Raw genomic sequence first — 18,536 nt, forward strand, 5'->3', positions numbered from 1 at the left:
GTAAAGGCCATGGGGGAAACCCATCTTTGCTGAGAACATACCCTTTCAAGTTAGAAGGCAATATATCATGCACATCATATATTCAAAATAGCAAAATACAGAATAATATATCAAACTCATATATTTATTTATTTGTTTGTTTGTTTATTTATTTGGTGGTTTTTATATACCGAAGTATAGCAAGCTGCCTTCACTCCGGTTTACAGGTAAACAACATATTACAGGTAAACAATAGAACCGTATACATTATTAGCACTAATCAACTTAACATATTATAAAAAACAAGTGAACTGAACAAAGGTAATGGAGTGGACATACAGGTGATGATTAACAATTTGCATAAAAGCTTGTATACATGTTCTAATCCTTGGTGTGATTAAGTTCCTCTTACTTGGGGAGAGATGGGACTGGGAGGGGGGCTACCATACCTCAGGAGGTAGTGAGAGGCAAAACATTGACGTCATTAAAAGTAAGCTACTATTTTTTAGGAATCAGAAGATAGGTGTGTAATGTTGAGAGGAGAGTATATATAAATATACAGTCTTTTTATTCCTCAAAATATTCCAAAAAAATACAAAATATCTATAAATATCTACATTCAAAAAATGTATCCACTATAAAAGGGTAGTGGATGCTTGAAACAAACTCCCTGTGGAGGTGGTGGAGGCAGGGACATTTTCTGAATTAAAAAAAGCATGGAATAAACACAGAGGATCTCTGACGGAGTGGTAGGGATTGGAGAGCTGAATAGGCAGGCTAGATAGACCGTATGGTCTTTTTCTGCTGTCATGTTTGTCAATGCAGAATCACCAAAGACTCAAAAATATAAAAAAATCCATATAATAAAACATTACATCAAATGGTCTGCCCAGGGAGTCTCGGACTGGCTTAAAATTGCAATGGGCATGCTGTCATTGTCTGAGTTGGTCCAGAGCCTTTGAAGAATAGCATTTTTAGATGTTATAACTGATTTAAAATATTCTGTCTTTCTTTTTTATGTTGCCCACAGACAGCCTCTTGATTGACTACCAGTTCACCTTCAGCCTAATCCAGGAGGAAGATCGTCACCACACGGCGATCAACTTCATTGCCAACCCGGAACAGGTGAGAAAGTGGTGACTGTTGCACTTATTGCAAAATAGACTACACTGCTCATAGATGTGCAAGAGAAGAGAGAGAGCAGAACCACTGAAACGATGCAGTAGCATGCTCGGCTGTGCAGTATCCACCTGTCCATAGGAAACTGTATCTCGTCCATGGAAGTAATCCATTGGAGTCACTATAGGAATCTGTGACTTATAGCAGTATGCACGTTATGAGACATTTATGAAGTCCCTATCGTGTAACATGACAGAATTATAGAAAGTAAATCCAGTGCATAACATCAACAAATCAGAATATTTGAGCTCCTAAAATGCTCCTACAGTGCAAGTGAAAGACAACAGTAACTGATGGGGACCACTATTAATTCATGGTAGAAATGTCAATAAATACAGGAAATTTTGGTGTCATATTAAAGTGGTCTTCCAATACTGACATTAATTGGGGTTGGCCTACAAAGCTAATGTAACCCTTCATGGGGTTGTTAATCCCAAGGGCACACAAACTAATTTATTTCTCTTCAGGGGCCAATCTGGCTAGCAATTCCATCCCACGCTTGATTGTCAATCCCTGAGGGGGGGGGGGGGGCGCTGATTCTTTTTATGGGGGTAAGCTCTCACTTGTGGCTCAAATGATGTTAAAAGATTCCCAGTGTGTGTATACTGTATTGGTGCTTCCCATGAAGTGAGAGGATGTAAGAATTCAGACAGGACCAGGTCTGGGTGTTAAATAAAAGTTTATGATTAATAATCATAAATTGTCCATCCACCCATAATACTGAAGTTACATCTAAATGTTGGCACGTGTGGTTCTGAGTAAGTAGGTGTCCTTTGTTCAGGGTAGCCTCATGGTGATTTAAAGGTGCATAGCATAACCAGTGGCTGTTAGAGAAACCTAGTAGAGGGGTCCCTAACTTTACGGCAAAAATCCAACCTTTGGTCATCTTCTCTTCGGTCACCCAGCCTGTCCTCTTCTCTTGGTGTCAATGGAGATTCGGTTGGGGGTCTCCTGTTCTTTTTCTCCTTTATTCACTGATGTTTCTGGGGAACTTCGGTTGGGTAAAGTCAACAGGATCAGCCTAGTTTTCAGTTCTGCAATCCCAGTGGGGAAGGGGGATCCAAAAACCTCCCCACTCTGCTAAACTCTGAAAAATACTTCAAAGATTAAAGTGGATACATCTTTTGCCTTCCCTGTCTATTGCAGCAGGATCCATCACTGATGTTTCCCATCTAGGGTTTAGAGTAGGATTCAGGCTTAAAAATCTCTCTCTCTGTAAATTAGAAGAAAGACCCTCTGGCAAGGAGTGCACGATGAGGAATCACTTCTCAAAGAAACTCCATCTGGGTGAAGCTGGGGGGCCTCACCAGAGTGTGAAACTGAAACATCCTTATTGTTCAAAGGCTTCCTCAAACTAAACCCAAAGTGTCCTAAAATGGCTGGGCTAAATAGTCTTCAGTCATCCAATCCAGACTCTCCAGGTGGGAGGGACTGTGAGGGTATGGATGGCTTCGGACTAGAATGTTACAATACAGGGGCATTGACATCTGGTGGTCAGACCGGGAGGGTCTGCCACACTAAGGATAATGATTTCATGGGATGACATCATTAAGGCATAAGATCCCATTATCTAATGAAGTCAGCACCTGAAAGAATTCATTTGAAGTCCTAAACTATTTTTTACTTCACAGTAGCTGGAAATGTTAGAAAAGTGATTTTTAACCAGAAGACTGTTCAGGTATCATCTATGAATTGGAGAAGCTGTATGCATACAACCCGAAGGATTTGTTTATTCCATGTAGCTCATATCTGCAGAGGAGAAATGCAATATTCTGTTCCTGATCTTTTATTTTCTGCTTCTGAGCAGAAGTTGCAAGACTCAGTGGTGGCACAGTGTTTATCAATACTATAACTCAGTGGCTGAGTGTCCAAACTAAAATGGTGCCTGTTATGCTTGCCTGGCCTCAGGGTTAGCCTGCGACCGACTGCACTCACCAGCTGGCCCTCAGCTTCTCAGGCAACATTGCCGACATGCCACTATTGCTCCTCCAGTGTTTCTATACATTCATTTGCACTCATAAAGGCACTGCAGTGGAAAAGGAGCAGAGGCGCTGGGAGATGACGTCAGCGTCGGCTGGGAATTTAAACCCCAGCCACACCTCCAGCTGATGCCTCAACAATGAGTCTACTGTCTAGTGCAATACATGTTTCTCTTCATTCCAGTGTTTCTGCATCCAGCCTTGTCTTGCCCATCCTGTCTCATCCAACCCTGCCTTGCCCAGTTTCTCATTTAGCCTTAGCCTGCCCAGCCTGTCTCAACCAGCATCTCTTCATCTGTCCTCGTTCATCCTTCGGCCTGCTCTCCTGATACTGACCTCTTGCTTTGGTCTCGACTATGCTTGCCAGCTGCCTGGACCTGACCCTTGGTTTGTTCCCAGTACCTCCTGCTTGCTGTCTGTCCTGATCCTGGCATGTCCTTGACTCTTGCTCTCCCTACTGATCTAGGGACCCACCTAAGTCCTGCTGGCCGTCAGAAGCCAAGGGCTCAATCTGCAGGGGAGGCAGCTGGTATAGGTGAAACTCCAGTCTGTTCCGCTTCAGGGCGCATTCACCAGCTGTCTGCGTAGACCTCGTAGGTTTGTCTATGAGGTTACGTCAATTACGCCATAGTACTAAGGGCTCACATTCATGCCACTCATCACAGTTCACCAGTAATATTGTTAGTTTTGCCGTGTTTTATATCTACTTCTTTGTGGACGTTGATGGAAGACAAACCAGTATGTAAAACAACGCTCAACCTGACAGCCAAAGCAACTTTAATCCGAAGTTCCTTTTCTGTAGTGAGACCATTCTGTTGCATTGGCTATTAGGAAAGAGTAAAAGTTATTCAGTCTCCAAAGAATACTTCTTTGTAGGGTTGTTCAGGGGAAAACATTTGAACTTTAATAATCTGTATCCTTGCTTGATCAATTTCAATACTCAGCAGTTCATCATTATCAAGTATCTGCATTATCATGCTGGATTGAAATATTTCAGTCTATCCCCCACGGGAACACTGCACGGGTTTAATGGAGATGATTTGACTAGATTGTAGTTAAAAACTGATTAGATTTTCATTGATTTAGTTGTAAAGGTTTAAGTTGTGTTCTTTTCCTAGCCCTTGATTTTGTTTGTTGTTGCTATTGCTTTTGGGGTTGCAGCTGATGATGGTATTGGTAAGGATACTGATAGTATCTTTTTCTGGAGTAGGAGTATTGTCTTCTTTGTAGCTTTTCCTGAGACAACCTAGAAACAGAGGGTTGTTCTGTAGAAGCCGCAGAAAGGGTGAGCAGGGTAGCACAGCCTTCTTTGATGGTATCCACAACTGTTTTTACTTTTTTCCCCAATGACACTGTCACCTGTGCATGAGGCATCTGTCAGCATGTGAAGCACATAGTCATGAAGTACACAGCTGACCAAATTTATGGTTTCAATAGCAAATGCCAATGTTCTAGATTAAATATAAGTATCATAGAAAGACCTAATAAGGTGCTTGCCACATTCGGCAGCTTCTTGAAGTACTGGAAGTTTCTATTAGAGTTTGTAGCTTTGTAGGAAGCATGAATATATTGAAACATATGCAATTGATAAGTGGTTATCTTTGAATTAAGTATAGCAAACTAAAAAACGTTCTTTGCTACATTATCTACCATCTTTATTTGGAGGAATATTTAAATGAGTTTTTGAGCATTTTGCTCTTTTTAAACGCCAGTTCCACTGCTGCTGATTGGTGCAGTAATTGTATTTTGAGATAACTTGGAACTGGTTACTCCCTGTATTTGATGTCTAATTTTCTTGCTACTGGAAAGGTAGATAATAGTGTCTGCCACATTCTGGCTTGAAGTTCTTGTAGGCGCCTATGAATTGCAACTGCTAATACTTACTTGAGTATTTTAATGTATTTAAGCAGTCAACATCTTTTCATCTTTTCTAGGTTGTTATCTTGTTGAAAATTAAAGAATATTCTTCTTGTCGTTTTCTGAGCAAAGATTTTTATGTTCTTATCGTTGCTGGGTTTAAAAAAGGTTTGGACACGTTCCTGGAGAAGAAGTCCATAAACCGCTATTAATCAAGTTGGCTTAGGGAATAGTCACTGCTTATTACTGGCATTAGTTACATGGGATCTGTTTAATGTTTGGGTACTTACCAGGTATTTGTATGCTGGACTGACCACTGTTGGAAACAGGATGCTTGGCTTCTGGATTGTCGATCTGACCCAGTATTGCAACTTCTTATGTTCTAATATGGTAAGATATATCTTCAGGAGGTGATTAGCTCCTGGGATGCTGAGGCAAAGGATCAGAAAGAAGATGTGTTGATTGATCATCATCCAAGTAAAAGGAAAAAGAATCATTGGCTATTTCTGGACCTTCATGAAGGTGCCCAGACAATGTAATAGAAGGATCTTCCAGCTTTGATCTGTTTTTGGAAGAGACCAATTCATGCACCTGAGAGAGGATATGCATCTGGACCATTTCATCCCTTGCCTGATAAGGAGGTATAGTAGATTGAGTGCTTAACCTGGAAGCCATCATGTCCAAAATGGGAGATATTACTTCCAGTTGAGGAGATGGTAATTTTGGAATATCCGATAAATACTTTTTTGCAAATTGTGGTGATGGGAGACACACGGAAGCAGACACGTCAGGCAGAGATCTTGGGAAGGCACCCTGATCTAAAAACGGGCGCACTTCTTTTATTGTCCTGGGTTACATCTCATAAGAGTAAGCATCATACCATTGGTAACAACACTGCAGGATATACAGCTGCAAGGCTTATTATGCTATGCGCGTGATTAACTCATGTTATTATCTTTGTCAAAGCAAGCAAGCATTCTGTGTTTAGGGCAAAGGTTGTTTGTGAAGCCGAGAAGCTGAGATAAGAAAGTACAGAGAACTGAGGAATGCTAAAGCAGACAAGCTCAGCGTGGTATGCCAGCTACTGAGCAAAAGCCTTTATTCCCCACAGCAAATTCGAACCACATTTTCTCGACAAAGAAATGATGTTCCTCTTTTGGAGGTGGAAGTACTGATGAGGAACTATAGGATTCTGGGACTAGAATTGGCATGCCTACTGGAATCTTATGTATTTCAGATGAAATATGCTTACATTTATCCATGCCGATTGACTTGTCTCAGTGCCATTTATTCTCAATGGCATTCGGACCCCTACCCACCATCCAGTAAGTTGTCCCCAGGCACGCTTCTCTAACCCCATTCTCTCTATCTACCCAATCAGAACCCCTTTTTAAAAAATGTTTATATTATGTTTTATGTGTATTTATTATATATACCATTTCCTGTAAACCGTTTTGATGAACTCCATGTTTTAAAAGCACCTTTTCAAATATGTTCAATATATTCATGCGTCCTACAAAGCTACAAACTCTAATAGAAACTTCCAGTACTTCAAGAAGCTGCCGAAGTGCTTCAGGTATCCAATCACCCTGTCCCCCTCTAGTTCCTAGAGGGACGGGTGCGGATCCTTATGATACCTGGGATGATGATACCTCAACAGACACCGATGATTTACCTTCACCACCTTCACCCTCTGAGAGTAGAAAGTGTTCTCCCCCAGAGGACCTTTCCTTTATAAATTTTGTGAAGAAAATGTCTGAATTGGTTCCCTTCCAATTACAGACGGAACAGGATGATAGGCACCAGATGATGGAGTTGTTCCAGTTCCTGGATGCCCCCAAGGTAATCACCTCTATTCCCATCCATCAGGTCCTTCTCGATCTCCTCAAGAAGAACTGGGAACATCCTGGATCAATTGCTCCAGTACACAGGAAATCTGACACTACCTATTTGGTACAGTCAGTCCCAGGTTATAGAATTAGTCTTAACCATAGAGCTTCCAATCCCAATGGCATCTCACCTACTATTTGTAGATGACTTGAACCTCTACATCTCCTGTGATGGTCATTTAGCAGAACAAGTCCGAGTATGAAGAATTTCTCAGATGACATTTGACCTGGACAAATGTGATAAGATGACCTTCCTATGTTTGTTGATTATGATAATATATATGTAATGTTGAGATTGATGGATCAGTGGGATATAAATTGTATAAATAAATAAATAATAGAAGAGAATTAAAACTGAAAACATCTCCCTGCACGAAGACTGTAATATAAGGGTCCTGGAGCAGGAAGGTGTATATAAATATCTAGGAGTACAGGAAGGTGGAAAAATTTGGCATAATGTACTTAAGGAAAAGATCTGTAAAGAGTACTAGAGAAGACTGAACTGGCATTGAAATGCAATTTAGAAGCACAGAATAAGATGTAAGCTATTAATCAGCTTGCATTCCCTGCACACTCAAACAGTTTTGGAATAATAGACTGGCCCCATAAATAGCTTAGAACAATTGGATGTAAGAACAAGAAAGCTCCTCCACAACCATCAGGTAATTTATAAGAACCAGTGTAAACTGAGATTGTACATGCCCAGACCTGAAATGGTATGGATCTCATTGAAATTGATTATAGGTACAGAGCTGCTTTCATAGGCCTTCAGACATACTTAATGGCATAAGTGGACACATGCTCAAAAGGTACTGAAGTATGAAAGTGAACAAACACCATCAGTCTCTGTTCTTAAGCTTGGACAGTTATTCTGAAAAGTAGAAGGAATGAGTAAGAAACAACCAGCACACAAAGGAAAAGAAGCTGATTGCTTTGAGTACCTGTGGGTGGCTGCATTCACCTTGTTGTTCCTCATGGAGCACCTCAATGTAATCTTCAGCTTCTGAAATATATGGACCCATGAAGGAGCAGTGACTTTATGAAATGATGATATTTGTTACAGGAACAAAGGTTACTAGTGCTATATAAATTCCAATTAAAAATGATATTGTAAAAGAGTTATTAACATTATTGTAGGGGTTTAGTGTTCATATAGCATTTAAACCTTAAGAAGCATTGCCTTTGCATATGGGTTTTGTGTTCCTATAAGTATTAAGGGTATACCATATTTGGCAGTAGATAGTTTGTTTCAAGAACATCAACAAAATATTTGAACATAAATTAAATCTTTATTGTTACTTCAAGTTGACATTTTTATTCCAGTGGAAGTCACATTATTTATGTATATGAATTGGAAAGCTTTTAAGTTTGATTTGGTTTATTTTGTTATAAATTTAATTAAATTATGTGAACCGATATGATTGACTGTAAGAATAACGGTATACAAAAGTTTCTAAATAAATATATAGGCTCATAAATGTTTTAAGATGCAGGCTTTCAGGGCTATTACACACTTTTTCTCTGGCAAGTTTGTAACTCCATTGCTTGGATCTTCATTTTAAAAAGAGGCACACTTTCATGTGCTGCTGAGGCCAGGCAAACTCAGTGCAGCCAGGGTGGTTCTGGAATGGGGGAAAGCAAGAGCCTATAGGCCCTTGAAGATAATATTACTCTTCATACACAAACTAATTGTTCCAAGCAAATGAACATTTACTGATTTGAAATGCAAAATAGTAACAGAAATGTCAAAGAAATATTTGTTTCAAAATTACAGTTCAGTACAAAACACAACAATAAAAAAATATAAGTTCCTCGGGTTCCTTTAGCTTTTTGCCTCAAAGATTTCTCTAAGAATGGATCTAAGAATATCTGTTATTTCTTCAGACTTTCCTCATACCTGTAATCTTTCTAGCACCTCAGAGTGGCTTTCTTCTTCCCAACTTAGCAAGACAAAACTCCTTGGGTTGCTAGCTCTCTTCACTTCTTGTACATTTAATGTGCTGGGTTATTGATCTAGTCCAGGAGTCCCCAAACTTGATCCAAGAGGGTCACAATTCATTTGAGTTTTCTGGATCTCCACAATGAATATTATATTCCATACATATTCCTTGTGGAAATCCTGAAAACCCGACTTGTGGTCCCCAAGAACCAAGTTTGGGGACCCCGGGACTAGTACACAGCGGGTAGGAAGACTCACACTCCTTCCAGTGAGTAGGCCAAACTGCAACGCCTCTCTCCATCTCACTTGTGATTACTCTTCAACCTGCAGAGGTCCTGCTTTAAATACTAATTGGAATTGTCAAACCACCTCCCATGTTGGAGGGAATATACAAATGATATCCACTCTTCTAATATATATACATTATAAATCATTAATATTGTCTTAGAAAGCATAACACTACTGGTAAGGTGCTGGGAGTCCTTGCATATAACTGCAGCATATCGTCTCAAATGTATCATATGTTGTGTGATTATGTGGGTAAAATAGCCCTGGTCACAACTTGATGAATCTAGTTTAATCCATTTGTTTTGGTTAATTTATTTCTCTTTATGATTTTATTTCTAGTCCAACAAGAATTTAGATATTTTAATCAATGCATCCAACAACTTTAACCTCAACATCACCTGGTCAGTGGGATCCACAGGTCAGTTATTCACCTTTTCAACGGTTCTATTCCCTGTGATTTTGTGCCTTCATCACAAAAGTTGTCATAATGTGATTTGCTTCTAGGTAGAATTCAGTTAATGAAATATTTTTCCTGATGTCTCTCACCCACCCTTCCTGAAATAAAATCTTTTTGGGGAACATCATTATGCTATTATTAATGCTATCATTTAAAGTTCAGTTAATAATTTGTAGTCAGAACTAACTTCATTAACATGTTAACTTTCTCCCCTATTCAATTAAAATAACTTTGGTGGCCAAAGCTTATGCATGTATTGAAATGTAAGGAGCAGCAGTGTTATGAAATACTGTGATTTTAATTAAGATTAATGGCTTTTTTAACTGCTGGAGAGACTGAGATCTTAATTTCTTTGTTTCTATACCGCAGTTCTATATTTAATTATTAACCTTAACATTGATATCAAACAATACAGTTTTTCTGCTCATGCTGATAAAAGCATGCTTATCGGTTGTTTTTCAAACTGTGAACTACCCTCACTCTTCTTCTCTGTCTTAATGACGTGGGCTGAAAGGGAGGTGGAAGGGTAGCAGTGTACGTTGGCTTAAACAAGTCTTTCAGAGAAAAGTGTTTTCAATGACTTTCAGAAATTACATCCAAAGATGAGACAAATGTGCTTGTGAAAAACGCTGGATCAAAAAAGGATTCTAGTAATTTCAAATATTTATATTCTGCCTCATTCAATCACGGATGAATATGAAGTGATGTTTACTCCTGGCCCTTCGACCTTTTCAAGGAACATTACAAGTCCCTGGCAGGCCCAAACATTACCTTCACATTTTGCATTGCATAAAAGGGGACTGGATACGAGGGGCTAGTCGAGAGGCAGAGATGGTTTCACTCACTCGCAGTCTGTTCATACATTTGCAAAAATGTGATGAGAGACCGTAACTTGTGCTCCAACAAAAGTGCAAAATACTTGTCACTAACATAATAGCAATATAGAAAGAGACAAAAAGGAAACCAAAGCACCGCATTTCACAAAATGAGGTATCAGCAAGCCATAAACGAGGTGGGTTCAGAAAACAAAACCCCACTGGTCATCTCATTCATTTACCTCATTATGAAAAGATTCCAGTTAGGATATCAGTGTTATAGAGATGGTTGTTACATAATAACCAAAGAGAAATCACGTCTTTATTCAGGATGCCGCACCGCACAATCGCTCACCTGCCTGCCCGCCTTTCCCTCATGAAAGTGTTGCGCTAGGCTCTTACATTTGCTGTTAGAGCCAATCATAACACTTAAAAAAGGTTGAAGGTAATCTGCACGGAGTGGCAGTTACTTCCCTTAATAGAAACATGAGGGGTAACCTGCACAGAGCGGCAGTTATTACCCTTAACAGAAACATGGAGGTAACCTGCACGGAGCAGCAGTTACTGCCCTTAACAGAAACATGGGTGTAACCTGCACGGAGCGGCAGTTACTACCCTTAACAGAAACATGGGGGTAACCTGCATGGAGCGTCAGTTACTAGGGATGTGAATCGGGCTTCGGACAATTGAAAATATCGTACGATATTTTCAAAATCATCAGAAATCGGGGGCTCCCCAAAACGATAGGAAAACCCCACGATATTGTTCGTGGGGGTTCTCTTATCGTTTTGGGGGAGGGCGGGAAAAACGGCACACAAAAATAACCCCTAAACGCACCCCGACCCTTTAAAACGAATCCCTTAGCTTCCCCCACCCTCCCGACCCCCCCAAAAAAACTTTTTACAGGTATCTGGTGGTCCAGTGGGGGTCCCGGGAGCGATCTCCCGCTCCCGGGCCGTCGGCTGCCACTAATCAAAATGGCGCCGATGGCCCTTTGCCCTTACCATGTGACAGGGTATCCGTGCCATTGGCCGGCCCCTGTCACATGGTAAGAGCACTGGATGGCCCGCGCCATTTTTAAAGATGGTGCCAGCCATCAAGTGCTCCCTCCATGTGACAGGGGCCGGCCAATGGCACGGATACCCTGTCACATGGTAAGGGCAAAGGCCATTGGCGCCATTTTCATTAGTGGCAGCCGACGGCCCGAGAGCGGGAGATCGCTCCCGGGACCCCCACTGGACCACCGGGTAACTGTAAAATGTTTTTTGGGGGGTCGGGAGGGTGGGGGAAGCTAAGGGATTAGTTTTAAAGGGTCAGGGTGGGTTTTTTGTTTATCGGCTCGGGCGCAACCGATAAACAAAACCACGATCGGGCCGGATGAAAAAAAACCCACGATGTGAATCGGAACCGGAATCCGAACTGATTCCGGTTCCGATTCACATCTCTAGCAGTTACTACCCTTAACAGAAACATGGGGGTAACCTGCATGGAGCGGCAGTTACTACCTTGGGAAGCTTGTGTTGGCAAGCTAGATGGACCAATTTCGTCTTTTTCTGCCATCATTACTATGTTACTATGAGGGAAAGGAGAGGAGAGTCCCAGGGCATTGGCACTGGTGAGGTTACCATTCCTCACCAGCAAGGAAAGGCCCGGGGTGTCAGCACTGGCAAGGTTTACACCTCCACCAGTGAGGAGAGACCCCATTGTTGGCACGCTGGCAGGATTTCCACCCTCCGCCAGCGAGGAGAAGCCCTGTTGTTGGCACACTGGTGGGGTTCCCATCCCCCGCAAGTGAGGAGAGGCCCCACACTTCTGTGAGGAGTGGTGAATAATAGGGGAGTAAAGGAAAGGACAGAGGGAGGCGTGGGAAGGGACTAAGAAGGAAGGAAGGGAAAGTGATGAGGATGGTGAGGGAGTGAAATGGAAGGGACATGAATAAGTGGGAAGGAGAGACTGAGTGACTGAGAAGGGAAATGGCGAGTGACAGGGAAAGGAAGAAGTGAGTTGGTGGGTATAAGAGAGAGGGGCTAATTACTGGATATTAGAATGAGAAACAGAAAGAGGGTGAGGTGAATAGGAGTGAGAGGGTGAAGGGGTGAGTGACTGAGAAAGAAGGGGATTGAGTAGGAAGGTGAGTGACAGATGGAATGGATGAGAGTAAGAGTAAGTGACTGAGAGGAAAGGAATGAGTAAGGAGGGAAATGAAGGGAGTGAATGGGAGGGAGTGACTGAGGGGTGAGTGTCTGAGAGGGATGGGTAATGAAGCAAAGAAAAAGAGGGAGTGGAAGTGAGGGGGTGAGTGACAGGGAAGGGAAGAGGGTGAATGACTGAAGGTGAGTGAGAGTGAAGGAAAAGGGAGGGAGGAAGTAGAAGATGAGAGTGCAGAAGGGTTCATGAATGCATGTGTGCATGTGAGTGTGAACCTGTGTGTATATGAGAGAGAAAGCAGGAAGTTTGGGTGCTCTCCTTCCCTCCATTAATTCAAGTCTCCAATCTCAGGGTGACTGGAAATGAAGTTTCCAGGTATGAGGGGGAGGTTTTGTTTTTTTAATCCTTATTAGTTTTAATTATTGGGTGTTTGATACGTCTGCTTTTTTGAAATATTTAATTGATTTTTAAAGTTTCTTTTAATCCTTATTATTAGGTGTTCTATTTGTCATCTGTTTTGCCATATGCTTTTATTAGTTTGCTTTCCTCACGGTTATGATTGTTATATTTCTTGATTTTGTTTTATGAGGAATGGTGATATTTCTGTTTTTGCATTATTACGCAGCATATGAGTCTGGCTTTTAGAGTTTCCAGTCCACTTTTTTGTCTGTCACATACAATTTGGAGAGGAGGAATAGCCTAGTGGTTAGAGCAGTGGGCTATGAAACAGGAGACCCTTGTGACGCTCCTTGTGACCTTGGGCAAGTCACTTTCTCACAGGACAAGCAGGATGGTAGTCCTCACATATGGGTGACATCATCAGGATGGAGCCCAATCACGGAAAATTTCTGTCAAAGTTTTCAGAACTTTGACTGGCCCCTACTGGGCATGCCCAGCACGGCACTAACCCTGCAGCCAGCAGGTGTCCCCCTTCAGTCTTCTTTTTCCGCGCAGCAGTAGCCTTGCGGTAAAGGAGCTCTGAAGAGATTCCTGACAGGAATTTTCATCACGGAATTATTTAAAGTTAAATTTCCCCACAGGGGTCCCTCCTCTAACTTTTCTCTGACCACAGTACTCCAGTAAGTTTTTATCCGTTTTCCGTCGATTACCGCCGGGTTTGGCCCTTGCGGCCTACTGGCCGTCGACCGTACCGTGGCTCGATTTTTTTCAATGGCCATGGCATCGGGGTTCCGTCGGTGCCCGGACTGTACTCGCACCATGTCTATCACAGACCCCCATGGAGTCTGTGTAATGTGTTTAGGCCGTGAGCACGATGTCCTGACTTGCACCAAATGTGCCCTTATGACACCAAAAGGTCGCAAGGCCAGAATGGAGAAGATGGAACTCCTCATCTGTTCTCAAACCCCAACTCTGTCCATTGCATCGACATCGTCGGAACTGGCACCGTCGACTTCACGCCAGTATCGACCACCGACAAGTGACCGACCGCCATCGACGTCTTCACGGCCATCGACACCCTCTACACCCCCTCAGGATCGAGGGGATCGCAGGGAGAAACATCGCCATCAACATCGCAAGACGTGGACCATCGAGGGAGCGAAATCATCGACCTCGCCACCGTATGAGCCGCCATCAAAGAAGCCCCGCCCAGGAAAGGCACTGGCCATTCCTGCGACCGGGTCACCGAGGCAACCCTCACCCGATCGGGGTTTGGGAGCTGCGATTCCGCCTGTAAAGGTGGTCCTTCCGGCTATGCCTCTGCCTCCCTCTTCTGTTCCGGAGCCGGGGCTGCTTGCTCCAGGTCTCCGAGAAGAACTGGACCGGCTGGTTCAGGAGGCCATCGACAAGGCGATGCAACATCTCCAGGTTCCACCGGCACTGATTGTGGAACCTGTCAGCCCAATTCCAGCAGCGCTAGCACTGCTGCTATCCAGAATGGAGGCGCTGATGGCCGCCCTTCCACCGATGGATCCCGGGTCTCCGATGCCTCTGATGCCCTCCCTGATGACAGCTTCATCGGGAGGAGAAACACCATTCCGCATCCCTCCATCGAGAGTTTTGTCTCAGCCATCGATGCCAATACGTCCCTCGCCACAGATTCATCCGTCGGTGCCAATACGTCCACCGGCACCATAGAGTCATCCATCGATGCCCTCAATGCCTGCACCGGTGCCTTCAATGCCATCATCGGTGCCTCTGGCGATTCCTCCAATGTTTTCGGAGCCTAGACCTAGCCTTCAGGTATCCAACCCCCTTCACTTCCTAAAGGACAGTCTGCTGATCCTTATGACACTTGGGGTGTTGATACTTCAACAGACACCGATGACTTACCTTCACCAACTTCTCCCACTGAAAGTAGAAAGTGTTCTCCTCCAGAGGACCTCTCATTCATAAATTTTGTGAAGGAGATGTCTGAGTTGGTTCCTTTTCAACTGCAGATGGAACAGGAGGATAGGCACCAGATGATGGAATTAATCCAATTCCTGGATGCTTCCAAGATGATCACCTCTATTTATTTATTTAAACATTTTTATATACCGGCATTCATTGTGGACATCATGTCTGTTTACAGTAAACAGGTTAAGTTTGGAAAATTACATTTTAACAGGGAAGTCACCTCTATTCCCATTCATCAGGTCCTTGATCCCCTCAAAAAGAACTGGGAAAATCCTGGATCAATTGCTCCCGTACACAGAAAGGTTGACACTACTTATTTAGTTCAGTTAGCCCCAGGCTTTCAAAAATCCCAGCTTGACCACCACTCAGTTGTGGTAGAGTCTGCACAAAAGAGGGCAAAAAGGTCAAAACCTCACTCATCTACCCCGCCTGCTAAGGAACAAAAATTCCTAGACAACATTGGTCGACGAGTATTCCAAGGGGCCATGCTCATCTCCCGAATTGCTGCCTATCAGCTTTATATGACCCAATATAATAGGGTCATCTTTAAGCAGATACAGGACTTCTCCGAGTCCCTACCTGAACAGTTTCAAGACCAGCTACAAACCCTTGTAAACAAAGGATTTGAGGCAGGCAAGCATGAGATTCGAACATCTTATGACATTTTTGACACCTCTACCAGAGTGTCTGCAGCGGCTATTTTGGCAAGACGGTGGGCCTGGCTCAAGTCTTCTGACCTTCGTCCAGAAGTGCAAGACCGGTTGTCCAAGCTACCATGTATCGGAGATAATCTGTTCGGAAAACAGATCCAACAAATGGTGGCTGAATTAAAAGACCATCATGAGACCCTCAAACAGCTTTCTTCAATGCCTTCCGACTTTTCCTCAAGACAGCTCTTCAAGAAGGACAGTCAATCACAACCGACCAATGGGTATTGGCAATCATTGCTCAGGGTTACCATCTGAACTTTCTCGCCCTGCCACCGGACTCCCCACCTCTGCAGACGTGGAGAACATCCGACCACTCCATTCTTCTGGATCAAGAGGTCCCTTCCTTCTCCAGTCAAGAGCAATAGAACCCGTTCCGCATTTACAGCAAGGCCTAGGGTTCTATTCCCGGTACTTTCTAATCCCCAAAAGATCAAGGGGTGTTCGTCCAATTTTGGACCTACGGGCTCTCAACAAGTACCTTCAGCGGGAAAAGTTCAAGATGGTAACCTTGGGATCACTTCTACCTCTTCTACAAAGAGGAGACTGGCTCTGCTCTCTGGACCTCCAGGACACATACACCCACATTGCAATAACTCCAGCTCATCGCAAGTAACTGAGGTTTTTAGTAGGTCCCAAGCACTATCAATACCGAGTGCTTCCATTCAGCCTAGCGTCTGCACCACGAGTCTTTACCAAATGTCTCGTAGTTGTCGCAGCTTTCCTCAGATCTCAAGGTGTTTACGTCTACCCCTGCCTGGACGACTGGTTAATCAGGGCTCCAACTCAGCAAACTGCTCGGTCGTCCCTCAATTTAACTCTACACACTCTAATTTCCCTAGGATTTCTCGTCAATTACGAGAAATCTTGTTTAGTACCATCTCAAACCTTGTCATTCATTGGAGCAGACTTGGACACCTTGCAGGCAAAAGCTTTTCTGCCTCAACAACGAGCATTAACTCTCATGTCTCTCGCTCACTAGTTGCAGTCTCAACATGTTGCAACAGCTCACCAATTCCTCATCCTTCTGGGACACATGGCGTCCTCAGTCCATGTCACACCAATGGCCCGCTTGGCCATGAGACTCATGCCCTGGACTCTGAGTTCACAATGGATTCAAGCTATTCAGCCTCTGTCGACCATTGTTCACATCACCGACTCACTCCGTCTGTCTCTCGCCTGGTGGAAAAATCAAAGCAATCTCCTCCAGGGATTGCCCTTTCAAGTTCCAAATCCTCAAGCCATTCTCACCACCGACGCTTCCAACCTTGGGTGGGGAGCCCACGTGGCCAATCTGCAGACACAAGGGTCTTGGTCTCCAGAGGAAGCCAAACACCAAATAAATTTCCTGGAGCTTCGAGCAATGTGATATGCTCTCAGGGTTTTTCAGGATCGCCTATCAAATCAAGTCATCCTGATTCAGACGGACAACCAGGTGGCCATGTGGTACATCAACAAACAGGGAGGCACAGGCTCCTTCCTTCTGTGTCAGGAAGCTGTGCAGATATGGGCAGAAGCCCTCTCCCATTCGATGTACTTCAGGGCCAACTACTTGCCGGGAGTGGACAATGTGTTGGCAGACCAGCTGAGTCGCATTTTCCAACCGCACGAGTGGTCTCTCAATCCCTTGGTAGCAAACTCAATTTTTCAACAATGGGGATATCCTTAGACGCGGACCTCTTTGCGTCCCCTCAGAACCACAAAGTGGACAATTACTGCTCCCTCATTCGCAGCAAGCATTCTCAGCCCAGAGATGCATTCTCCCTCCCTTGGGCAACCGGTCTGCTTTACGCATTCCCTCCACTTCCTCTTCTCTCAAACACTGTCGTGAAGCTACGTCAGGACAAGGGGACCATGATCCTGATAGCACCTCACTGGCCACGCCAAGTGTGGTTTCCAATACTGCAGGATCTCTCCATCTGCAGGCACATTCCCTTGGGAAAGGACCTGTTTCTGATCACTCAAAACAACGGGTGCCTACGTAATCCCAATCTTCAGGCCTTGTCCCTGACGGCATGTATGTTGAAAGGTTAATCCTTCAACCTCTTAACCTTTCAGACCCAGTTTCCCGTGTCTTGATTGCTTCACGGAAGCCTTTCACGAGAAAATCTTACTCCTATAAATGGAAAAGGTTCACATCATGGTGCGCTTCTCAGTCCCTTGATCTCTTTTCCTGTCCAAGCCCAAAGTTTTTGGACTATCTCTAGCATCTGTCATCAGGTCTCAAGACCTCTTCCATCAGAATGCATATCAGTGCGGTAGCCGCCTTCCATAAAGGTGTCGGGGATGTCCCTATATCAGAACAACCCCTCGTAACACGCTTTTTGAAGGGCTTGCTCCACATCAAGCCACCTTTACATCCTCCGGCCCCTTCTTGGGTCCTTAACCTAGTTCTCGGTCGGCTCATGAAACCACCATTCAAGCCTCTTCACTCCTTTGACCTAAAATATCTCACATGGAAAGTGATTTTCCTTTTGGCTATCACTTCGGCTCGCAGGGTTAGTGAATTACAGGCCCTAGTTACCTATCCGCCTTACACTAAACTCCTGCAGGACCGGGCGGTACTCCGCACTCACCCTAAGTTTTAACCTAAGGTAGTTTCGGAGTTTCACATTAATCAATCCATCATACTACCTACCTTCTTTCCCAGGCCCCATTCCAATCCAGGAGAACAGGCTCTGCATTCCCTTGACTGTAAACGGGCTCTAGCTTTTTATCTAGACCGTACAGTTGCCCACAGGAAGAGCACTCAGTTACTCGTCTCTTTCCACCCCAACAAATTAGGGCAACCTGTGGGTAAGCAGACTCTCTCCTCCTGGTTGGCGGACAGCATATCCTTTTGCTATCAGCAAGCAGGCATTCCACTTCAAGACCGTGTTAAAGCACACTCTGTGAGGGCCATGGAGACTTCAGTAGCACACCTACGCTCCGTGCCGCTTCC

The 18,536-nt window shown here is 43.8% G+C and overlaps 1 protein-coding gene across 2 annotated transcripts in view; it reads left to right on the plus strand.

Annotated features, from left to right (window-relative positions):
- ATRNL1 (attractin like 1) overlaps window positions 1-18,536 on the plus strand; it is a 2,205,421-nt gene that overhangs the window by 1,172,525 nt on the left and 1,014,360 nt on the right. For both annotated transcript variants that reach the window (XM_029610472.1, XM_029610473.1), the window contains exons 22-23: window positions 1,010-1,104; window positions 9,450-9,528. In XM_029610472.1, the coding sequence (XP_029466332.1) occupies window positions 1,010-1,104; window positions 9,450-9,528 (174 nt within the window). The remainder of the gene's footprint in view (window positions 1-1,009; window positions 1,105-9,449; window positions 9,529-18,536) is intronic.

Source organism: Rhinatrema bivittatum, chromosome 7 (genome assembly GCF_901001135.1).
Source record: "Rhinatrema bivittatum chromosome 7, aRhiBiv1.1, whole genome shotgun sequence".
In the NCBI taxonomy this organism is placed as follows: domain Eukaryota; kingdom Metazoa; phylum Chordata; class Amphibia; order Gymnophiona; family Rhinatrematidae; genus Rhinatrema; species Rhinatrema bivittatum.